General features: G+C 37.0%; 1 protein-coding gene across 2 annotated transcripts in view; it reads left to right on the top strand.

Moving 5' to 3' along the window:
- Window positions 1-26,127, top strand: part of RAPH1 (Ras association (RalGDS/AF-6) and pleckstrin homology domains 1) — an 84,885-nt gene that overhangs the window by 12,362 nt on the left and 46,396 nt on the right. For both annotated transcript variants that reach the window (XM_088058562.1, XM_088058561.1), the window contains one exon: window positions 23,565-23,684. In XM_088058562.1, the coding sequence (XP_087914688.1) occupies window positions 23,565-23,684 (120 nt within the window). The remainder of the gene's footprint in view (window positions 1-23,564; window positions 23,685-26,127) is intronic.

Here is a 26,127-nt window from a genome sequence, read left to right as displayed (position 1 = left end):
ATTATTAATGTTTTCCAGTGGTTCTTGTGAAGTGTATATACTTTCTAACTTTGAAGATGGCAACGCAAATTTTATCCTGTACAATGTGACCAGGGGCCAACTTCATGTCTTTTTACACTTCAGTGTGAAAGATGCATTAACCAGTAATAAAATAGGACTGTATTTGCAAAACAGGAGAATGTGCTTTAAAGAAATGTCTTCCTAAAACTTTATCTAGTGTCTTTATTTTGTGTAGGGTAATGTAACCCCTTCGGAGCTTGAATTCCATCTTCATTATTTTTCTAACCCTGAAAGTATATGGTCTTCCTTTAGTTCAGAATGTATGTCACCTGAAACTAGGAGACGAGTTTTTTTGGGGGGGTGGGGTGGGGTGGGGTTTTTTTTTGTAATTATCCTCATTAATAACTTTCTGAGATAAGATTAATCTGGCATGCTCCTTAATACAACTCTTGACAGGCTGTGAGCATTTGAGAACATTTCTATATACATGATCTGATGAAAAATGATAAAATGTTAGAAGATATTGATGTGTCTTTTGTAGTACTTTGTTCTAGTTAAAGCTGCCTTAATATATTTTTTTTTCTATTATAGAGCGAGTTGAAAAGCAGGATAAAAGATCAGTTGTTCTCTTACGAAAGTGTAAAAATTGCAGCTGGCCTTATGTTGTCTGCATTCTTTTTGCCTTACAGTGTGGGTTTAAATATTTGAGTTTACAACTGCGCATGCCTTAATATATTACGAAGTGCCTGTAAGAGTTGAGAAGGCATAGCCTACTGATAGATTCAGCAGCTGCTGCTTCATTCCTAAAATGACTTCTGCTGGATTGCGATGAACTGTAGGTATTTCAGCATGATTCAGGCAGTCTTATTGACAGCAATATTCAACAAACGTATATTCAAAATTAGGGCTTTTCTTATTTTTGCAGTATGACTAAATATTTAGTGTCTGGATACTGTGCATCATAAATCGTTGCCTTTTATTATGTCTGTTTATTCCAAGACACTCATAGTGAAGTATCAAACTTCATTTGGAGTATAATAATAGCCATTGTTTGAAATGGCTATGTGGTTTGAAATGTGTGGTAAGTAGAATATGAAGTTGTTCTGGTTTTTTTAGTAGAATTTGAAATATGTAGATCATTAACTATTTAAAATATAATATTATTAGTTCAGTTTTTGGAAAGAAAACTTAAAATTTAGCCTGACATAACTCATTGTGGAGAGATGTAATACTGTGATGGAGTCGTCTATTAAACTGAAGCGCACAACTCCGTGAGGTAATTGAAGGTCCAGTAAAAGACACTCTTTGTTTACTTAATATTTCTGACATAATTTCTGAAGTTCTGCCTGCATCTGTAATGTGATGGGTAACATTTCCCTGGGGAGGGTAGCAGCAGTCTGGTTCTGTGTGCATCAAGAATTGTGTGTGTAACTATGTGGAACTAGTTTGGATGTATGGTTTGAGGCTTGTATTTCAACAGTAGCAAACAGTGATGATCTTTCTGTCATTAGATGTGCATGCAGAAGCCTGGTATTTAATGGCATACATATAGATAACTATGTAGTTTTCATATTTTTATTGCCACTGTACTGCAAATATATTTTATAGATTGTATTTAGAAACTATGTTTGTAACAAACTCTGATCTATTACTTTTCAAAGATGATCAAAATAAGCACTGAAATGTAATCTATGACTCTGTATTCTGTAGAAAATCGATTTGCGTCCTCTCTGTATTGCTGAGCTTTTATAGTGTCTTGAGGAACAGGACATTATTTTAAAAGAGGAAGTTAGGTCTGCCACAGAGGAAGCATTATATTATGGATTAAATGCTGTCCTTGTCATCTTGGAAACACACTTTTTCTGCTCTCTTGTTGCATTTATCTTTTTTTTCTTCATACAGTCTTCCAGTTCTTTAGTTGCAATGAGTAGTTCTGAAAATTGTCTGTGTAGCTCTCTTATCCTCTTTTTGGGAATTGATTTGGAATGTTTCCTTCTGAAACATTTCTTGATTTGAAACTGGGTAGGCAGAAAAATACTTTTTTCTGTGCTCAGTTCCTTCCTGCACTTGCATTTATGTTGTATGCATGCTCTTAGATATTGTTGGCTATAACTGTCCCACAGGAGATATTTTGTCCACTGAGAATTGGGTAGGATATTATTCTTGGTATTGCCCATCTCAAAATGCACATGGTGGGAGATTGAATAGTATTTATGAGCTATGTTAGTCCTGTGCTTTGTGCATATTCTCCTCAGCTGGGATGAGTGAGTTCTTAGATGATGAAGAGGAGTTGAAAAAGGGTCTGAGAAGTTGCTTTCTGTGACTTGATTGAATTTTTTTAAATAGAGTTTTTTACCTGTTAGGAATAATAGAGCTGAAAGAGGTGCTGTTAGAACTTATCACAAAGGCTGTGAATGATTCCACAGATGTATAGCTCTTTTACTTGCTTTCCTCTGAGAGAAGGTTGTGACATCAGATGACAAGTTGAGACCAAGAACAAACAAGGTCTTGGGATGTATCCCGTTTGTTTTTTTTTACAGGTGTTGCTTCTTGAATGATGTTGTGGTGCACACTCTGGCTTGTGGTCGAGCTGTTTCATTTCCAGAGCTTGTAAGTGGTTGCACTGAGCAGAAAGCACTGCCATTGAAACAGTGCTGGCAATCAGGCATGGATTCCTGGTAGTCATTCTCAGTGGTGTTGCCTTGGGATCACAGCCAGGCAGTTCCCTGAATATGTGTGAAGGTCCACTGGCAGCTCTGACAGAGCAAATGCTACTTACAGCATACTGGCACCTCACTGGTGAGTCATTCGCTGCTGATTGTTCTAGCTACTGCCCACTAAATAATGACTTTTGGCTGGTTGCTTGACTGAAATTGCCATGTGCATACTTGTTCATGGCCAGGTTTTCAAAGAGTGGTTATTGCACTAACTTTTCACAGGTCACAGTTATGTCAGGCTTTTGCTATACTGCTGTGTAATCAGATAGTATCAGAATGTGAGGTTAAGATTCTAAAATTCTGTTGAACAATAAAATGACAGCAAAACAACATGATCCATACCTTTGTCTTTCTCTAAGTTTAGCGAAAAAATTGGTTTTAAGACTTCCTTCAATATTATGGGGAAATTGCCCAGCTAATTGCTTCCTTATCTTTTCTATTTCTATGTATCATCCTTCAAAGTGTGTTGCAAGATTTCCGTCAAATGCAAAAGAGCGTTTTCAGTTGAGGGTCAAATCCAGCTGTATGAAAACAGAAGTTGTTTCAGCTTCACCAGCACAATAAGATCTACCTTCTGTAAAACAGTTTAGTAAGAAAAAAGCCCAAACCAACCCTAAAATCTAACTGTGTCTTAAAGACTTTAGGGGAACTTAAGTATTTGAGGAGTCTAGTAATGGAATATGTTGGTAATACTATGTGGCTCTTTACTAGTGCTGTTTATGGGCAAGTGTGCAAAAGTATATTGGTGTTAATAAAAGGGGTTTTTATTTTCTGACTTTTTGAACTTTTTAATACATTTGTAGCTAGAAAATTATAGCAGTGAGTACTAGGAATGCATTCTTGGTCCATGCTGTGGACCAAGCAGCAGTGTTTAGCATTGCAACAACAGCAGTGTGTGGAAGTAATTTCCAGGTTTCTTCCACTGATTTTTGGGGATGTTTTTCTTTTTCCTAAAGAAAGTGGATGTATCTTTATCTTGTTTGCTTTTCTTTACTTGCAAAGGGGTGGAGAATCTCATAGTTGGGGGTTTTTATGGTGTTTGTTTGTGGCTTAAGACAAAGCTGTTGAGGTCTTCCTTCCAGTCTTTGACTTGTAAAATTATTATTATGGAATCTGCTGTCTTTTGTATGTGTGTGACATCGTCCAGTCCCAGGTACACTAACCTTTCTTGACTTCTTAACACTGTCTTTCTTCTTTCTGCTATCACTTCCTCTGGCAAAAAAACCCACCATACTTGCTTAAGATGAATCAGAAGATTTATATAGAGAAACTTGGACTTTCTGGCTTTGCATATGCAAGTTGCTTGGATTGTCCACTGTGCCCTACAGATAGTTTAATTTTAACCTTTCTTGTATGCAAGGAAAGAGAGATCTTCCTGCTTCATTCACTACTTGGTTATGAAAGGGAAGTAATGTTGAATTTATACTTACGTGGGAGCTTTGCATCAAGAAATCTCCAGTACCATAATGAAGAGATTGGAATTAGTCACCGTTTAAACTGTTTTATTAGTGTCTTTCACACTATGTTTATACAACATGACCAGTGAACTGAACTTCTGGATGTTTTCTGTATTATTCATAGCATTGATAACTATTTTTTGTTTGGTTGTTTCTTTATTTGTACCCTGAGGTTATTTTGGATATAGCATCTGAAATATTTTGCATAGCGGTGTCAAAAAGCATAGGGTTTTTTCCTAAGAAGAACACACCTTTTCCTTTGTACTTTATTAAATGTTTGGGTTGTCCTTGATCTGATTTGAAGTCTGTTTTTTGTCCCACCCCAGCCTGCAAAATCAATTTGGCAATTAACTTCTTGGTCTTCCATTCGATACAAATTTATATAGAGGCTACAAGCACTCTGATTTTTTAGCCTACATATGTAACTCGGTGTGGATGTTTTTATGTTGTTATAAAATGGCTCATGAGCATCTCACCTGTTTAAAAAATTGTTGCTTTGACTTATGTTTAATCTTTTCAGCCACTGAGTCACAAATAACATAATTCTGTCTCTTGTTTCCTAATACACCTATGTGCTATGAAAATTCACATGTCTTGTCTGTTTCTGGATCTTATGGTCATCTATTACTTTATATTAAAGGCCCAAACATAACCGTCCTCCTTTAGAAACAGCCAACTTGTCTTTTATCAGGCTGTGGTATGAAAAAATCTTTTCTCATTAAAGATTTACATCTGAAGTCTAATGTGGCACGATTCCTGTCATGTTACTAGAAGTCTTCCTGAAAAGCAGTGATGAAAGTGCTCTTGGATGTTAGACTTAGAATCATAAAGCAGTGATCATGTTTTACTGAAGTTAGACTATTCGTTTTAAAATAAGATTTCATTGTTTGTTGACTTTACTGATGTGTCATACCAGTTGAAAAGCTGTTCTACCTTGCCCTAATTTTCCAGCTTTTTAAAAAGACCCTTGATTGTTTTTACAGTTGGAAACCAAAAGGTTTTGTTAGTTTTAATTCTATTTCTACTACCGAATAAAAGGACAGGGGAGATTAATGTTATGACATATATGGCAAAAGAGTTTCATTTCTGGTGTCTGGTTTTCTACCCATCCCTCTTGCATGTTCCAGAGTTAGTAAGGGAACACTTGCTGTGATGTAAATGAATGTACTTTAATATGCTTCTTGTGGAGGAAAAGGAGGAAGAAAGTGATGATTTAATAGGAAGAGCTGTAACACCTCATTTCTGTGATGGTGTACCATCTCCAGTTCTGAATGGTGCAGATGGATGAAGGCCCTCACCTATATTTTCAGGTGTTCCCCTCCTGGTTGGAAACAGATGTGTGGCACTGTCAAATGCAACATTCAACATTCTTTTGCAGTCTGGATCTGGACCCTGGCATAACATGGTCATAAATAAATATACACAAGGAATTCAGCTATATGTTTTAGTAGTTATAAGCTACTTTTACTGAATAGATATGTTAGGTTGAAGGGAGAATATGCAGAAAGCCCCCTGTGGAATGAAATTTATAACTGAAAAAAATATTTTTTAATCCCTTTTTTGGCTTTTAAACCTGTTCGGATTTGTTACAAGCTGGCCCTTCAGAGTATGCTGGGCTGTAGCTGCTATCAGCTATAATTCCTTTGGAAAGGTAATAGGAAGAAGGTGCCAGCAAGCCTTAGACCTCAATGGACATTTAAAGGTCTGAAGGAAGATAGAAAAATTATAAAAGCCATGAAATAATTCTACTTTTTTAAGCTTCACCTTTCATGGTGCTGCTGCTTTGATTTGATTCAGCGTGAGACAGATCTAAGATTCACGTGTAAAAACCTTTATACAAAAAATGAAACTATAAAAATCTTCTAGCCACTTCACACTGTATGTTAGCAATCCTGGGAAATGGGACTGTAGTCTAATGGGATGTTTAACAGACTCCTGCAACTGCATAAAGTTTTTCATAGTGCAGTAGACAAACACAACTAGGAAATTATTTTCAATTTAAATATTGAGGTGATACTGAATTAAGAGATTCATTGCTACATGGGTTTTAAACTGATCACTGTCACCTACATTTTATATAGCTACTCCTGCTGCTTTTTGCCTCATTTTGGCTACAGCAAATTAATGCCAGATCAGTTCTTTCTTGCCAACCCTTGTCCTTACGAAGATGTGAACATGGTCCAAATAATTAGCATTTCTAGTGTCACAAATTACTTTCCTTATCCAGTGTGGTCAGCTCAGCTGCTTTAGCTGTAAAAATAGTCATTGTGGTACACATTCCACTTTCAGTGTTGTATTCTGTAGTTTATTCATCTGGCTCAGTCCTTGGAGAGGTCTTTATACCAAAGAAGATATGTTCCAGGAAACAAAAATAATTGTTCTTTTGGGATGTTCGGAAAAAAACTTCACTCAGAGGCTTGCCAGTTTCTTACACAGCTGCTAAGATGATATAATGTTTTTTTTTGTTTGACTAAGATTGTAAATATGAACTTCCTTCCTCCTGCATTTATAATTATTCTATCTCTATGCAGAATTTGTGATAAATCTCTTCCAAATTTCTGTTGAGGGAGAATATCTATGAAATGCTTACAGACTTCAACATGCAGTTTATATTTGCTTATGAAATGGGTGACCTAATTTTCTGTGAGCTAGATACAACCTCCTCCCATAGTCCTGCCAAAAGAAGGTATGTCTAGAATAAGACTTTGTCCTGGTTTTACATAGCAGAAAACTCTTCAGCTGTGAGAATTCATGACCGGAATACCCTTTATCCTTAACTATGGTTAAGTTGCAGATTTGGTCAGACTTCAAAAATAGGTTCAGAGTGGACCGTAGGTTCCGTTTTGTTTGTATATGTCCGGTATTCCTGCATTTGTTGTGAGCCATGTTTCCTGCTGCTTTCCAAATTCACTGAAGGAAATGACAGCACTGGCGATCAGCCTTGTGGACATGGACTTAAGTATTTTGGAAGGGAGCTGAGCCTGGCTGCAGCAGTGATATAATCTGAGGTTGTATTTGCCTTAGGAAGGGGCATGGCTCTTGGCATATGATGCAAACACAGTATGCAGTATGGTATTAAGCTCATTTTTAGCCCTGGTTTTCTAACTCAATTTTAATGCTTGAAATTGTATCTAATTGTTTTCATATGAAGATATGAATTTTTATGTTCTATAGAAAAAACTGAAATAGTGTGTGTTAGTAATAACACCTCTACAGAAGTTTTGAGTTTTTTAAACACTCGTATCAGTGTCTGTAAAAGGTATTATGTTTTGTTGATTTTTCTTGTCTTAGCAATATCTTGGTAATATCATTACATTTCTATCAGGGAAAGATTAATAAAAGGGCTAGTTAAGAAGTCATCTATTTGGACTTCCTGCAAACTTTCCATTTTTCCATTGAGTTCAGGAAAGATTCAGCCTTGATGGCATCTGATATTAAGATGCGATGGCAAAAAAAGCAGGAACATTTCTTTCTTGACAAATTGTTCCTTACTTGAAATTTTCTGAAATTTGTGTTGGACTCTGAATTGTATAACAGAATAATAATAATAAATACTGTTATATTTATTATAATTATGGATGTATATATTAAATAGGTTTTGTAATGCTCTTTAGAGCCAGATGCTTTCAACAGCAACAAGTTGTTCGTTCAGAGTATCACGAGGAATTCTAGCCATAGCCTAGAGTACAGTTGGCTGGTATTTTTGTTTGATTACTGAGCTCTGTATGCCTCTTGAAACCAAAAATTTCTAAGATACTGTTTGCATTAGGAAAACCTTAAGAGTGTCCTGGAGGAAAAGGACAATGGAAAGTAGTCATTCTTCCTTATCCAGAAAGCAGAATATAAGGATCCTTCTTCATCTTTCTGTAAGAGAAAAATAATTGCAAACACTGAAAAACAAAAATTGGTGTAGTTGCAATTAGAGTGCTATTTAAAAACTTAGAGTGAAGGTATTACAGATGTACAGCAGAGTAGCAGTGTTCTTGTGAGTACTTTTTACACCAAGTGTAGCAGAAGATATTTTAAAAGTGCCATTCCAAAGGAGTTTTGCAGTCTTGCCTCTCGCAATATGGTGAAAAGATTAAAAATTTTTTCTTTGCCTGAATTGAATTACTCCAGGCTTGGTTTGGCACTTTCACTTTCTGGGTGTTATACAGAATTTTGTGAGTCCTTACTATTCCTTGCCTGGAATTATGAGTGATCCCAGTATTCTTTTGAAAGAATTTGAATTTAGCTCTTTTTGAAAATATTACAGTATATCATTAACTTTTCATGCTCTCTCTTCTGCTTCCCCACTCCCCCCCAAACTAGATGGAGTTTCACTGGCATGTAAGGGTTTCAAAAGCACATGGTGTAGTCTGGAGGGCTGTGAAGTGTAGGAGGAAGGCTGCTTTGTTGCTTCTGCCTGGAGCTGGTCACCCCATTTCTCATTGCTTACTGCATTCAGAGGCACTCAGCTGGGGGCTGGTGGTGCCAGCTGATTGTGAGTACTCATCTGAATGAAGCCACATACAAACATTAAAACAAATGTGAGCTCAAGTATTATGACATAATCATTTTTGTATGAAGGCTGAAGCATATTTCTTATGCTGCCAGGAGAAGCAGCCTCTATTGGCTAGTTAATGTCTATGGTTCAGACTACAAGAAATTGAAATGGCTTTAACTTCATGCACTTAGTATTAAACTGCACAGTTGTAGCTGCATCCAAAGGAGATATTCATAGAATCACAGTTTATCTCAAGTTGGAAGGGACCCAGTAAGGATCATCGAGTCCAACTCCCTGTTCCTCACAGGACTACCTAAACTAAAACCATATGACATGACTTAAGAGCTTCATCTACATGCTCCTTGAACTCTGGCAGGCTTGGTGCTGTGACCAGGCCCCTGGGGAGCCTGTTCTGGTGCCCAGCCACCCTCTCAGTGAAGAACCTTTTCCTGATGTTCAGTCTGAACTTCCCCTGGTGCAGCTTCATGCCACTTCATACCTTCTCATGTGGCGAAGGAATGTTTACATCAAAGGGAAGGATGTCTTGTTTGTTCCTGATAACTTGGGAAAACAATGCTACAAATACAGGCCTGTTAAACTGTATGCTCCTTCCAGTTGTACTATTTAGTGGAATTTGTGTTGCAGCAGCTATTCAATTGTATCTTTATGTCATCAGTGCTGTGATGCTTTTTAACAGAGCTGTGCCTTTGCTTATGCACAAATGTTCAAATGTTAGAAATACCTAGTGACTACTCTAGTGATTAGCTTACTAGACTTTTATTATATAAATAATATATTTTTTCAAATTACGTGTATCTATAGAGACAGTTTCAAGCAGACGTGTTGCCTTTGGGTTGATTCTGAGACAATTCCACAGATACATGCAGGGTTCTGTGCTTGTGGAATAAATTTTTGGTTTGCAGGAATGTCTGACCTGTGCTTGTAAGCATTAAATGAAGAAGTGCAACAGGTAAGATGTCGTGTGTGTTTAGCCACTGATTTGAAAGCTAATGGCACGGGCATGCTAAGTTTTCATGTCTTGTACCTCAGTGCTACAGAATTTAAACTGGAAGTTTTCTGAATTCAGAATTATAAATGTATTTATGTGTGGTAATGCTTTGTGATTTTTTTTTCTTGTTCCTACTTCTGTTTAAATGTAGTCTTCTCTAAGGATTAACTGGATATATGAAAAGTACTGAAACATTAAGTGCTTGTAATAAAAAGTACAAGCTTTAAGCATGTCTGTAGAGAAAATAATTCATTAAGACTTGTCATTTTACTCACTTGGTAAAACACTTATTTTAACATAAATGCAAATTCAGCAAAATTATAGTGTTTTTTCAGTATCATACATATGTGATTGCATATTGTCTAGAGCAGGTAATATTTGAAAATTTCTCTGTACTAATGGCAAAGGTAGGCTTTTCTGTTTATTATGAGCTTAAGAACATAAAAACAATTGCTTGAATCTTACAGTACACTCTGAGCTAGAAGTGGAGTTACAGGTTGCAGGTGAGCCTGTTACAGGTGAACTTGCTGCTTCCAAAAAGGGGAAGTCAGACTTTTTTCTTTCCCTGTCCCTTCTCCCGGCTGTCTGGTATGAACCCAAAAGAATGTGTTGCTCTAATATTTGTCCAGTTACAAGGCAATCTGTTGCTGCTTGCGACCTCAGAAAAGACTCTTTTGATGTTTGGAGTGTTGAGTGGATTTTCTGATGGTTTAGAAGGTTCAACAGGCTCAGTGATGTTCTGGAGCAACATGCTAGTGGATGGAGAGGAAAGATGTTTCTTCCTTTTCACAACAGTAACTGAGGTGTTACCCTAGCTCAAGCTTTAATGTGTAAGCTTTTGAACTGGAGGAGTGGGAGCTTAAAAAAAGGTAAGAAGACATCAGGAAAGTTTGAAGAGACATTTTCCCAAAAACTCCTTTGAAAACTACTATAGAAAGTTTACCCTAGAACAGAGAGAAAGATAATTTCACAATTTTATTGCTTCCGAGTTGGTTGTGTCAGTGTTTTCTAAATGCAAAGAAAACCTCCATCCAAAATGTGTTGTTGTTTGGTTGTTGGTGTTTTTTGGTTTTTTTTTAATATTCTGCAGCACTTAAATGCTGATAACAGTAAGAAATTGGCTGTATTTCACAGATGCATTGCTAAAAAGTGTGTGTAGATTTACCCAGCTGATAATAGTTGTGGGCGTTTTTGATTAATAAATACATTGATCCTGCAGAGCAATTCTGGTAGGAGGTAGGCTGCCCCTTTGCCATTGTCGTATTTCTGAGAATAGGACAAATGCAAGGATTTACTGCTGGAAGTGCTGTTGTAACATTTTGGTGCTTGGCTTCTGCATCTGAGCAGATGGTATATTTATCCAAGGGGAGGACAGGAAGGAAGAAGGAGGAAGAATGTGTTGCAGCCCCTCCTTTCCTATGTGATTTGAACTCTTGGGTATGCACAGCCCAGTGTGTGTTTCCAGGTGGATTTGTTTCTAGAGTGGCAAGCACAAATCATCTACTATGTTTGGCATGTCACAGAGCCTGCTCCCAGCTTTGCTTTTCATGGGAATCTTGAATGTGGGCTGTGGAAATTATTTTGAACGTTGCTCCCTTATCTATGTTGAGAAATAGAGAAGTTGTGTCCACCTGTGGCTTCTCAGTCAGTTGCATGTTCCAAATCCAGCATGATGTAGGAGAGCCTCTCTGGCTGCCAGGGTGGCAGTCAAAGAGTAGCAGCTACCAAAAGAAATAATCCTGCTTTTTGCTGCTGAGCATTCTGTGGAAGGGTGTTGTGTGCTAAAGCCTGTGGGCTGTCCTGCAGGGTACTGTTCTTAACTGCTTGGAAGCTGCCGGACCCTTGAGGCTCACAGTTCAGCAGTGAGAGGAGGGTATTGTCCCCAGACTGAAGACTGTTATGAAGTATCTCATTTCTTTCCCTCTGAATTTTGTTTCTCTCAGCATAGAAATGAGAGTAGCATTTGTCCATCAGTGTGTCCCTTGCTTGGAAGCCCTCATGCTGAAAATAGTTCATTAATTTTTGTTGTATTTAAGAAAAGAAAGAAAGTTGCACATAAGACAAGTTTACGTGTTACTTTAAGATGGCTTTGTATCAATCTGATCTAAGAAATGTTACTTTTTAAAAACATTTTTGTAAACTTTAGTATTATTTTAGTCAGCCTATGCTGTTCTTTTTGATTTTCATCTAAATCTGCCCTACCTTTACCACAGCATCAGATTTGGGTAGGAGATACGAATCATTTAATACTAAGTGGCAGAATTTCCAAGCACGTTTGTAAACAAAACATAAAGTGAAACATAATGCACAGCATATATGTATCTGTGTGTATAATAGGTGCTCTGCACCACCTGCTTATGATAATCCTTCACTGAATTAAAAATGTCATTAGTTTAACTGTTTGAGGAAAGATCATTTTTTGGGAAGAAAATTTGAAACTTAAGATTTTAAGTGGCAGTATAGAGTCTGCTGATTTACTCTACTATTTCCTCCTTCTCCCTCCTGCCCCCCCGTTCCAGTAGCAAAACACTGCCTTTAGTTTCCACATGCAAGAAAAGCTTTATTCACAAAGCTACCAAGTGTGGTGGCAGCAGACTTTACAGTAGTTGTTTATGTGACTCAGTTGCTGAGCTGCTTAGACAAGATCTCTGCAGCTTAAGATCTGGACAGCATTTCTTAGGAATGCTGGCCTAATCCCATGAGTTTAAATACTTCTGTTTAAAGTCCTCCTTTAACAAAACACAGCTGTCAGCCCCATCTTCTATGATTCTTTTACTGTACAGAAATTTCACGTTTGCTTCCTCAGTGGCATAACTTACACTGTATTTTTTTCCTTTTTGCTATGGAAGGTAATTTCCTTACTTTTTCAGGAATGTGTGCTTTAAAACATTGATTCTGTGTTAAATATTTACATTTTGTCTTAATCTTGAGGCAATTAAATTCTAGATAAAGTCTTTTGGTATGCATCTGTTGGTGTTAACTGACTTTTAGACTTCTCTACCCTTTGATATAGCAATGCTTTTTTATGTTGAGGCTGCTTTCTTGCTCTAAATGCTTTTTTTTCCTGGGAACTGGTACCTAGTAGTAGTGTTTATCCCCTCCCTCACTTTCTGGTGCCAAGATTTATTTAGAAACTGAAGTAATGCAGCTTTTCAGTATGAACATATATCTTTAGAGAATATCTCATATATAAAAAATTAATTTTTAAAAAAATTAAATAGTTTCAGAAGGCTTATAAGCTAGAGATTAAGGTCAGTGCTCAGTAGGCAATCTTTAGGTTCCTATTGGAAGTTTGTGACAAATTTCATAGCTCTGTACCTCCAATTGCTGATACTAGTTTGAGCTATTATGTGGACTTCTTGTTTTAAGATCATGAAACCACCCTTGAGAGAAAGGACGTTGAATTAACAGTAGAAGAAAAAAATCCCAAGAGAGGAAAGTATTAAAAAGAAAAAATGCCAGGGGAACTACTGTCAGTTTTCTCTAGGTTTTTTGTTTGGTTTAATTTTTGGGAGGTGGGGTGTTGTTTATTTTGTTTTCTTTTGCTGGGGTTGTTTTGTTGAAAAGGGGTCAGAAGCTTTGGAGAGAGTTCTTCAGTGGCATTCTATCTACTAAAATGACAAATAAGAATTAAGTTGTATTTTCAGCTTTTATCAGTGATGAGCATGAATTTCTAAATCTGCTCAAGACTTTCTCCTCTTCAGGAATTTTTACAGGTGTTACTAGAGAAAAGTGGTGGTGGCATCTAGTTTTGGCATCTTGTTCAACCAGATGCCACTCAAAAATTGACTTGTGGATTGACTTCACTTCTGGAGTAGCTTCCCTTACTTCTTGAGGAGAAAAACAGAAGAGTTGAGCAAGTATTGGACTTCCTTCAGGTGATTGTTTTTTTCCTCTCACCTGGTGGAATTCTCAAAATACAACTTGGATTCTTACAATTTCACTAAGGAAAACAGTGAACTTTTAAGTTTATGCAGCAGGATGTTGGCTTTCTGTCTTATTTTTGCATGTGAGGCTTATGGGTATATGAAATGTTGCCTAATCACCTGCAAGACCCATGGGAAGATGCTGATAAAATAATCTTGAAGCAGTGACTATCCTGCAGTTTTGACGTTCACAAACATTTTTCCACCTATATCCATATCATTAAGAACTTGTTCTATAGCTTGTCCTTTTCATGCCACATAGTTGCTGCCAAATTTCATTGTGAGACAGGGACCCCTTCAGCCTATGTGCCTCACATCACTACCTAGTGAGCAGTGCTGATTTACTGCCATATGATCCCCTCCCCTTTCCTTGCATAGAAAACTGCCCTGTTCCTGCTGACTTCCAGCCTTTCCTTCCAGTGTTGACTGCTGGGACTCATCTCTGTGCAGAGCCCCGCATCATTCTTCTAGATACACAAGGCTCTTTCAAGCCCTTCTCTCTCAGCTCTGCTCCCTTCCAAGCCTCCCATAAGACACGGCTTTTGCATGGAAAAACCTCTCCTTACATAGTAATTCCATTTCTCTTGGTAACTGCATGGTGTGCAGTATGTACTTCCTCTTCCCCCTCCACCCCCATCTACCTCTCACACATTAATAAACACATGTCCTTCTGTGTAGAGTTTGGTGATGCAAAAGAGTGATGGGGATAGAGAGGGGTTTTATGTCTCTTCTTACAGTTTGCTATAAAGTTGGAGGATGAAAGTTGATTGCCAGTTGTGGTACTTAAATCTGTTCTTACTAGTGTCTTAAAATATAAAATTAGTTGTGCAGGGGTAGCCTGTTTTAGATGTGTTTATTTTTGGTTTCAGGCAGTGTTCTGCTCAGTTTGTTAGAGGTGGGTTTAAAGTAAATCATGTCTTCTTTTTATTCAGTCTATTAAATTTAGATGCCTTCTAATTTGAAGATATTGAAGACAAAAAAATTGAATTATTTTCCTTCTTAAAGAAATGTTTTAGCCAAAAGATTATTTCCCTATTCATCCTCTAAATATTTTTCTAAGTGGTGTCTCTTAAGGTCGTTTTTGTTTTGTCATGGCTAGCTGTAAACAACAAAATGTGTTGACTCATAAATGCTAAGAATTAAACATCTATGTTCTTTAGAGATACCAAACACTCTTTTATGGGTCCTCTGAAAAATATGCAATTGTGTTTTTGATTTTATTTTCACCTTTTTTCCTGGAGATGGTAGTTCCAGCTATAGTGAAATGCACCTCTTCACAATGTAATCTTAATTCTTACCAGGACGCCTAAGTTGCCTTCCAGCATGTTCCAGCTGAGGTTAGTATAAAAAATATATACCCTGACATAAAAGCAACCTGTGAAGAATGTTGTTTATTTATCATAGCTGAAGTATTATTCATCTGTTTTTTGAGACATTGTTCATAGACTGTCACTAGATCCTTGTGGAAAGAAATTTGGCAACTACATCTGAGTCTGGATAGTACCCACATCATACAGATTGCCAGTGTCTGCTGTGGTATCTTAAGTGAACATTGGCATAATGCTTATTTTTAACCTTTGACAGGGTCCCTTGAACAAAAATTAGTTTTTAACTGTACTGAAGTATAGGTAGAGTAGCTCAGTCTTATGAGGTATTACTCTCATCCGTATTGTAATTTTACCTGTGACCTAAGTGATTTTCTTACATTTCCCTTCTCCTGGTGGGTTTGATCATTCATTTATAAGTAAGCACTGTTGAGATGTTCAACTTTCATGAGTAGATGACAGTTGATTGCTTTATTTTGCTTTCTTACAGTTGGAAGACAACTTAGTGTATGCGTAAAAATTAGTTTCTTTGAATATTTGTTCCTGGTGGAAAAAGACCCTTTACAGGCACAATAGATCAGTCTGTAAAAGGATGTGAATTTTTGAGTGATTGGTTGGTTAATGCTTCTTCTTAAGTGCAGGGTGATCCTGAAAGTGCTGCTGTTAGCCTGGTGATGGTTATTATTGGGCCACAGCTACAGGAATATTTGGGTATTCCCTGATATCTGTGTGTAAGGCAAATATTACAACAAAATTCATACCTATTCTTAGTCTGCTCATATTTATTATTCTTTTTCGGGCATCATTCCAAAGGTAAAACTGAATGCAAAGAGCTGCTGCAGCAGTATTTGCGTTACAATAACCACACGATGAAGATTCTGGAAAATTGGCGCTAATGTAGTTTCTAAGTATATATCTGCCTACTGAAGGCAGGCTATACACTGAAAATTCTCTAGTCTTAGCTGGTAAATCTAAGATGTTGGCTGCTGCAACTAATGAGTGTTATTTTACAGAGAGTTATTTTCCTCTCTACTTGAAAAATCCTTTAGCTAAGGCAAGTTTTGTTTTTATGTCCTAAATATTTTTTATAGTTGTCTTCAGGTTGCCTTCATAAAGACTGTTCAGCAAGACATGATGAAATCTAGGATGCTCTTTTTATGGGAATTAATTTAATGTCCACTTGGGTACTCTGGCTGTAATCTTGGTTCAGGAAATGAGATACAATGATTGATAAAGCCCCTTCTTTTCAAGGCAGCATCTGTTTGGCTAGATGTGAGCCGGTCACTGAAATATATTGGAGGGAATAAAGGTTTTACTGTATGCCTTCCCAACAGCGCAAATTTCAAATGCAGTTAGATTCTTGAAGTGACATTTCTGTAATTTTGGTGCTTCCCATATCATACAGGAAAGAAGATCTTATAAATATATTTCAATATACAAGGAGGCACACTTTGGGGACTAATTCAAAATTTCAGGTTACAATTATGGAAAGGTAGAATCAATATAAAGTAATACAAAGATAGCTTAAAACCAGAAACCAACCGTATGGAATACAGGATATTCTATTTGGTGCACTTTTCATTTTACCTCTCAAAGCTTTCAGGCAAAGAAGGGGTGGATGGGTGGGTATTTTGTGGGCGGTTTTGCTGTGGCACCTCAGAATGATTTCCCACTGCTAGAAATCAAGATGATGAAGTAAACATTCTGGTATCTTCAGTGTGTTTATTTCAGGAAACTGTGTGTGCTAGTGTCAACTAAAGTTAGAGGGGGAGTGTACAAATTCTGCTTAAATACAAAGGGAGCTGCAAAGGATTTGAATATGGAAAATTGTGTTTTTCTATTTCTTCATGCTGCTGGCCAAAAAGCGTTTGAGTCTTTCATATTGTTTGTGAAGAATACTGAGTTGTCTTATCTGTGTCTGCTTTTGTTCTAAAGATTTGGTATTAAATCTGTGGAAGACGAGGGAGCAACTGTTTGACTTTCCTGGTTAGAATCTCTGGGGGTGGTTGTTGAACAGTCTGTTAGAATCTGAAAGGGATAAGAGCGCTCTCATGAAGAGCACCAAGTTTCAGAAGACCTGTATTTGTGTATACAGCACTGATGTGTTTCGGGGGATTCCAGAAGCAGTGAGACAGTTTGCTTTGATGTTCCAATCCGGTATCTGATAAGGATATTTTTTCTCTATTTCCAGTTGCTTTTTCAAACAATTGTTTCATTAGCAGTTGTTAAAATGTAAGTTATATGTTCACTTTTGTACTATAAATATTTATGTAACATAAAGTAAAATATTTTTATGAGCTCAGTGAGAAAGATTGTTGTTTGACTGGGCTTGAAATACAAACAGCTAGAGGCAAAGGCAAGTTCTTGTACAGGCATGTGCTTAATTTTAAGGGGAGCATTTAAAATCACTCTGTGGATGTTTGAATAACTTTCAGCAGCCTTAGTTGATCTTTTATTAAAACTGTAGCCTGTGTGCAGTTCAAAATATGCATTTTCAGATAGCAGATTTCTGGTTTTTCCAAGGTGCATTTTTTCACGTTGCACAGAGCAGTGGGCAAAGGACATAAAATTGTGGGCCACCCTGTTTTGCATCTCCCATTTAAACCTGAAAATAGGACCATAAAGTGAGGATGCCTGGTTTTCAGACTTGGAGTTCTGCAGTCTAGACCAACTGTCTGATATAAAGTAAAAGACTTGAAAAGAAGTATGCTCAAACTGTATGTAGCTTTTAAACTCTTTCAGTATATTCTGGAATTACCTTTCTTCTCCCAGTTACTCTGAATAAAGAGCATATTCTTCTCTTGACTTTCTCTGTTTGAAGAATAGTAGTTATTGCTAAAGTACAGTGACTTATTTTAATTTTGAAGAACAGCTTAGCCAATGCGTGTAAACATTTGTTTCTTTTTTTTGCCAACACTATTTCCAAATTGCTACTAATTAGTTTGTTTTAAAAAATAAGTGTGGAATTAAATAAAAACAATTTTCCAGAGCAATGCTGAGTGCCTTCCTTCCTTAATTAAGTTGGAATGTAGTTGAGTCGGACAGGACAGATCAATTGAATTATGGCAGATTATGTGTTGATGTAAAGAAAAACACCTTCATCAGCTGAGGACTAAGGGAAGAAAGGCAAGAAATAGTAGACTTAAATCCAAGGTTGTCACAGTAATAATGAATGCTTTATACACCTTAATTATATCTGCAGTCTATTGGCATATGACTGGTTTTTGTGAAACTTATATTGACGTCCAGGATTTCAAGAGGTTGCCCACAGTATTTCAGAGTATTAGTTATGAAAGGTCTCTTTGCTTTTAATGAAGTGTCTGAAGATTCATCTTTTATCAGACATTCAGTGTGTTTTCACCTTGTTTAGTTAGTGCCAAGTCTGGAAAACTATTGCCTGAAGCATACTTTAAAAAAAAGAAAAATGAAACTCAAAGTTGGCTAAAAAAAAAGCATATTAAAACAGACTTTCACTTGACATAAGATTTTTTCATTTGGAACCTTCTAAATTTGAATTTTTTTGGCTGACAGATTTGTATCTCAGTTTTTGAATTTGAGAGGCATTGGAATGTCTGTGCTGCAGAAGCCTTGGGATGTATTCAGCTATTACAATGCTATTTGAAGCTTAAAGAAAACAAATGCTTTTTTGTTCAGATTTTCATATAGATTACTTTTAACATAAACTGGGTTATAGAACACTGGATAATGCACAAAGGGCTTCCTAAAACTTTCTAATCCCCCTCCAAATATCTTTTTCTGGAGTAATTATTTTCAGAATACATTATGCTTATTAAGAAGAAACACAGAAATACTAAAGCAAGTGATCTGCACTATCATTGGCTTAGTGTGCTGCAGTATTAAATTCAAAGGAGGAGTGTTAGTGTCAGTTATAGCATAAGAACCCCTGACTAAAAAGTATGCCAGAGCTGATTGGTCCCTGTCACATGGACAGAGTATTAATATTATACAAATAAATATATCTGCTCAAAGTACCTATAGTTATTTACCATGACTTTAGTTATGGAAATGTCTAGAAACATGGAACAGGGATGTGAGCTTTACCTGTGAGTTTTGTAAAAGCATTTTAGAGTGTTTTTCTGTTCAAGTAGCCTTATTTCTTTAAGAAGTCAGATGAATGAATATAAGAGATGAAAACCTGCTAGAATCTTACTCTGATATTTATGTGTGCACTCTGTGCTTAGGTGCTCATACAGTATATTAGTGTAGTGTTCTATCGTACACAACTTCTAACAGGAGTGGATATTGGCATAATAATAAGGAATGATCACAAATGAAGGAACTTGGATGTCCAGATGAAGTATAGTGAGAGAATGTTTCCCAAACCAGGGTATGCTATATAGTACTTGAGGCTAGATTTTAAAATGCAGAAAATGAGTTAATTCTTGAGATAGTGTTTCAAACATTTGTGTCTTGTCTACTGCATCCCTAAAATAGCTTTGTAACAAATTCAGTAATTGTTTTTGTAGGAACAAGCAGGACCTTGTGCAAGCTTGTATTTAAATACTGAGAAAGGCTGGAGGTAGGTAGAAACATCAGTTACCTGAAAGATGGTATGTTTTCATTTTGGGGTTTTATGCTGTCAGTTGGTATTGAACATACTTAAGCATCTCTAGTTCAAAATTCTTACTACACTGCTTCTAAAATTATAGTGACTAAACACATTCTTGTTGCTGACCCTTTATGCACATTAGTGCTTGAAGTTCAACTCAGAATGCTAGTTTTCTTTCTCTTAGTCTTTGCATCATCAGTGAATTGTGGTGTAGAGAAAACCTGCAACTTAAATTATTTTACAACTGCTATTTTTTTTAGTGCAGTGTTTTCTTTATAAGGAGATACTGTTAATATAATAAAAAATCTGTCTCAATCAACTAGGTTGATTTAAGGTAGCAACTAATGTCTCAACATGCAAGTGTGCAGGATATGGTCGGAGTGCAAGACATTTCCCTCATGCCAGGGTCTCAGTGAAAGGCACTTAAGATACACTTTTGATAACTCTGTCCAAAAGCTGTTGATACAAAGAAAATGGTTTCTTAGTTTTAGAATTCTGTGGTGGCGTCTTTCTTGAAAATGTTGAAATGGTAATCTGAAGCATTGCTCTTGGGCTTTCTATCTTTCCTCATGTGTTTTAATATCTCATGCTTGTCCTGGCATACTAAGAATATAAAAATCATCTTGCAAGAGTAAATATTTCTGTGTTTTTTCCCCCTAAAATATTGGTAAGTTTTGTGTCTTTACGCTGTAATTTAAAACAGAATAGTCTGTCACAGTCCATAGTGGATAATGAAATGATACCTAGACCACACTTTAGTGCAGGAAGCCTCGCTTCCATATGAAAGGCTACACTGTGTTGATACCGTATTTTATCTAGGTATCCCAGAATGATGCTGCTCATTTTTTTTATGTTCTAATTCAACAGACACTTGAACAGAATAGAAGGTGAAGTGTTGAAAGATAACTTGAATTCTGAAGTTATTTTCGCATGTCATATGGCAGAAATAAAAACTATTTAAAATCTGTTCCCCTGCAAATGTTTTAGGAATCTAAGTGACTTGCTTTATGGCATCACATCAGAATCATTACCCTTTCTCCATTTTTTATGTCTAGTTCAATTCTAATTGACTTCTTTAGCAGAAAAAACGCAACCCAACTAAACAAAATGCACACAACCCCTTACCCCTTATGCTGGTTTTATTTCTTGCTATAAATAAAGGTGTTGTATCCTTAGAAAGGTGTGATAACTCCCACTTAGATCATAATGTGCTAAAGTGCAGTGCATGTTTGCTGTGATCAACAGCAGTAAGAAAGAAAATGGCTATCAAAAGGAAAATTTGAAATTTTTAATTGGAATGTGCACTCTTCTTTGATATGGTTAATATTTTGAGTTCTTATGCCAAAAAGTTCATATACTGCTTTCTGAGAATTTTGTTTCTGCCCTCATTTATTGAAACATATCTTTAATTAATGTCCTTTGGGATATCTTCCAGTTGTGAAACTTGTACTAAGTTTTTTCTTTTTACAGAACTTGCAACTTAATATTAGCTGTTTCTGAAGTGAGACACTAACCCCTCTGTGCCTTTTGCAAGTAAATGTTGACAGGCTCATAGGAAATGCAGCTGACGTTAGGAAGCTTGGGTGGGGACTACAAGGAGCTGGCAAATACTACAGGGTTCAGTGCCAGACATGCTGACACAACAGTACTTCACTTGTAAAAGTTTTCTTTAGGCTGCTAATTCTGTCTTCAGAATAACTGGAACCAAAGCAGTGTCTCTGATGCCAAGTTAAAACAGCTGAAGTAACAGTTTATGGGAAATTGAGAATGCTTTCTGTGACTTAGATCCTCAGAAATATTAGTAAAAAGAGTAAGCTTCTCTCCTAATGAAGGGGTGAGTTAAGAGCAGTGCCATGTAATGAATGCACTGCAGAACAAATCCATCTAGCTGGAGTGTCAAAAACAGCTCAGAGGGAAAGGCTAGCATTGTAAAGTATCTGTAAATACGGTTCTCTGCGTGGTTAATATTACAGTTTCCATTTATTTGATTTACCAGTTCATAGTCATATTTCATAAGGCACTCTTTTAATAGCTTCCTTTAGCTTTTAAACAAAAATTCTTTTTTTTAAATATATCTAGACATTGAGAAATGCTATGTGAGCACTTCTACCACAGTTTGACCATGTCACGTTAAGTATAATGTGTTTTGTCTTGAGTTTACAGTATTTCTGGTCCATGTAAGAGCCTAAGAAGTAGTAAGACAAAGCTTTGAAGGGGGATAAAAGTGGAATACAGCTTAGGTTTGCTTTGCAGTATTAGGCAGCACATGAGTTGCTGCTACCATGCTGTCTCCAGTTTTGTATGTGGGAGGACTTGCAGGAGGCATCATAGGGAGGAATCTTGCCAGGTAAGGCATGCCTGGCTTACAGAATATAAAAACTGCTGCAGTCTTGGTGGAAGGGTGCAGCAATATTACACAATCTTATTGTTTGATTTTTTTGAATTTCATCGTCACCTTTAGATTTTAGGAAGTGCTTGTTTTCATTCCTTGGAGTGCAGGACTCAAATCAAGTGTTGGAAGAAAGGAGATTCAGATGGTGAATTTGAGCTGTTCAGTGTTTGTGCAGTGAAGTGTGCCATGACAAGTTGGCTTTAATGTTATTGCCTCTTTTAAGGTAGGCACATGCATTGTGCTCTCCCACAAAAGTAGAAGTTCAAGTAGTAGACTGAAACAGCTTTGCCTAGAGCAACTGGACAGCAGTATCTTGCATCCATGGGAGACATTGGCTTCTGCTGGCCTCAGAATTACAGATCACCTCTGAAGTCTCCTCTGACCTATTTTATCAAGCTAAAATGAAATAAAAGCAATATATAATAAAATGGGAAGACTTGGTTTTAATCTTGGAGAATTTTTTTTTACATAAACTGTCATTTAAAATAAAAAGTGGATTGAGCAGTTTTTTGTCTAAGATCACCTTAATCATTTTTCATAACATCCTTCATCAGTTTGACTGTGTGATGTTGGACATTGATGTCTTTCTAGACCAAGATTTGTCTTTTCCTGAAGAGAAGCGCTTAGTTCATTTTTGAATCTACAAAATGTGAACTGGTGCTTTCTGAAAGCTATGTAGCAAGTAACTATGTAGCCCATGACTTGGCTAAATCAAGTTGTTCCACTCACCATTGATTTTCTTGCGTAGCTCTTGCTGGGGTTCCATTTTCATGCATCTCTGGGCAATCTGTAGCACATCTCTGAAATTTACCTTCTCTACTGCCTGATTGCTTCCAAATTGTTACCTAGATTGTTGCCCCCACAAATATGTATGTAAATTCTCTTCCTGAACCAGATCCCGTCTTTGCCAGTATGGGTGCACATAGAAAAGGCATGTATGTCCTAGCTCCATAGAAGGGGCTGGAGGACATGTTTGGAAAAGGGATTTAAACAGAAGGTTATTTTCCTGTGAGATAATAACAGATAAACTTTGGAGAATATTATCTTGGTCACAGATTTGTTGAATGAAGGAGGATCTGAGAGATGTTATGGTGACTCTGTGCTTCCAGAGAGAAGTTCCTTTGTTGAGTAAAAATTGTGCAGTATCAATGAAGTGATCTGGTCAGTGTCCAAGATTTGAACTGTCTCGGGATGTATTGCTGACATTCTCTATGGCCTATTTAAGCATTTCTGTTTACAGATTTGTAGAGTGATCTATTTGCAGTGCAGTGAGACTGCACTTCCTGTGGTTGAATGGTGTTGCTTAACTGTGGTCAGCTGAATTCCTTGGACAAGAGTTGGATTTTTCTAATGTAATGTCAATAGATTTTGCTAATAATAGCTGGCAATGAAGGCATATGCAAGTCTAGCATGAATTTCTGATGGTGTATTAGATTCTGTGAGTTCTGTTCTTAATAATTTTCTGCATCGTTCTGATAAAATTGAGCTGAAAAAATGGCTTTGCAATTATCTATTACAACTTCCATACTAAGTCTTTACTAGTAAGCAGGAGTTTTTATGAAGTTTATGGATGGACATTTGCTTTGATTTAGAAACACTTTCAGAAACATAGTAGCTGACACCAGTTTTCTTAGACACTGATAAGAAAGTTTGAGTATCAAACTATTTTTCCCCCCACCCAGATGGAGCAATTGTCAGATGAAGAGCTTGACCATGGTGCCGAAGAAGATAGTGATAAGGAAGATCAGGATCTTGACAAGATGTTTGGGGCCTGGCTGGGTGAACTGGACAAACTCACACAGGTGAGGGATGTTTCAATCATCTCATGGAATAATTTTTTCTTAGTATTATGTTTCTTTTCAGTTGGATGCCAACTGCTTCACACTGCCACTTGCAGCAAGGCAGACCATAGCCTGTGACCAGTTCAGTAACCTTTAAAGGTTTATAAATTGGCTTGTTTTCCCCATCCTGATGTTGTTTATTCATTTTGTACAACCTGCTAGCTTGACCTGTCACAAAGAGTATAGTTCCTTCCGAGAATTATAGAATTGGTATTTTGTCCTTACATATGTAGAGCAATATGGACTTCAGCTAATAGGCTGTGTCTCAAAACATGTGATTTGACATTGTACAGCTGTGACAGCATTTATTTGTTGCACCTAAACAGCAATAAGAAAAAAATGTGAATGCAATTGAATTGAAGCAGCTGTTAGGACATCTTTTGGTCCTACTTTCATTCTAGTGGTTTTCCTTTACTTCACAAGCAGGTACTGCATTTGGCATGGTGTTTGCTACACTCCTGGGGTGATCAGCCATTTCTCTGTGACTGCCTGCAGGGGGTATTTCAGCTGTGTGAACTGGCCTTCCTGAATAACATATTTAATTTTCTCCCTGTTTGTCATGTAGAATTTAGCAAAGGTATGATAACTGAAGGGTCATTAAGCTAGAGAAGAGACAGTTTTTCTCATCTTCATCTTACCTGAAGACTAAAGGAAAATTGAACTAATTATTGTAGTGGTTTTGGTTCAGGTATTGGTATTTGGTAACAGGATTTCAAATTCAGTCTCATCTCTGCTAATGTCTCTGCCAGCAAGTTCTAAGTGTATATAGCACTATAGGGGAAAATGTTTGTTTTTTTCCCTGAGCTCACACATGCAAGGCAATAAAGAATCCTGCCTTCTGAGATGAGTGGAAGAGTGTGACATGAATCTGCATATATTAATTCTTGCTGATTTTTAACTTCCTTTGAAGGATTTTTAATGGTATGAACCATTTTGAAGTCATGGGCTTTGTAAATCGCCTTGAGGATATTCACAGAGGAGAACAATGGGTCTTAGATTCATTAAGCATTGCATAATTTTGGATGTTCTGCAGACCTGTTGAGTTTCAGTGACAGCAAGATTCCCCATGTAACACATTTCACTCCAGGGGCAGCAGCTTCTGACCCTGTCATGTACTTCTTGGGTCAGTAGTTGGATCACAGTTGCACTGCAGCTTGCTACTTATAAAAATCCTGGTATTTATTATAGCCATTGTAACATAACAATTCAAGGGGTCTTAGTTGTCTGTTCTCTGCCCCATTTTTTTTAATGGTATGAGCAGCCTAGAAATATTAAATATAAAAATATACTTTACTTGGGGCTTATAGCTGCACTACTGACATGCAGACTTCAGGGTGACGTCTCAGTTTGTTGTTGGTCCATGCAAATTTCTTAAAACCTACTAACAGTTACTTAATGGTAGGACCCACATTATTTGTTTCTTACCTTCATATTGCTGTTCAAGACAGTCTGCAACATAGCCTGCCAGTTGCCCTTCTATCTTTCGCAACTACAGAGAAACGACATTTCCCCCAAAACTTTGAATGACCCCATATTGTTCTGTATAAACAAGTTAACAGAGTTGGTTGTGTCTCAGTTCATTTATTTGGACAATCATCAAATCTTGATGGGGCAGTTCCAATGAAGTCCCAGTAAAGAGGTGGTTAATGAAATCCCAAGTGCATTCTCCTCTAGTTTCTGCATTTGTTGCTATCTGTCAGCTGGATTTCAAGAGCACTAGGAGGAAAGGTTTTTGTCCCCGAGATCCTTAATCTTTAACTTCTTTTTAGATTTCCTATATGTTTATTTTGAGAAGGTTTAAAGTAAAACCCAGATGTAATGGCTTTTTAAAAGATCTGAATTTGTTTAAATACCCATGGGAATCATTTGAATTCACTTTTCCTCTTTAACTCTTGGTCTAACAAAAGCATTATAAAACGAAGTCACAAAATCTGCAGCATGTGTGAGCAATATTTGGCATTGATGAAGGGTGTTTTAACATTTATTCTGTTTAAGTTTTCCTGCTGTATGGTGCAGGTTAAATGAAAAAAAATTTACCTTGCTTCTCATGATTATTTAGAATTAAGCTTTTGGAGCTGTTGCAGTTTTTAGCAGTTCTCCAAACTGCTGGTTTAGCAGTCTAATGTGTTATGGAGAATGTGCTTAGGTAATAGTGAGGGCATATCACGTGTGTCCAATGATCTGCAATAACTTAATTAAAGCCAGTAAAACACGGTTGAGGTGCTTTCAACCAGAATATATTTGCTTCACAGGAAATCTTTTGTAGCAGTCTATGGGTTTGGTCTGAAGGAACGGGGCCTAACTTGCCTCTTCTGTCTCCAGTTTTAGTGATGTCTCTAGGGTTATAGATTTTTTTTATTTTTTAAAGTTCAGGCCAAGCTGAGGAGAGAAGGGAGCTCAGGAA

The sequence above is a fragment of the Pseudopodoces humilis genome, chromosome 8 (genome assembly GCF_049639895.1).
Source record: "Pseudopodoces humilis isolate 2021_Gansu_Grassland_sample_001 chromosome 8, ASM4963989v1, whole genome shotgun sequence".
NCBI classification, from domain to species: Eukaryota; Metazoa; Chordata; class Aves; order Passeriformes; family Paridae; genus Pseudopodoces; species Pseudopodoces humilis.
Note: the sequence above shows the minus strand (reverse complement) of the source record. Positions and strands in the feature narration are given on the sequence as shown.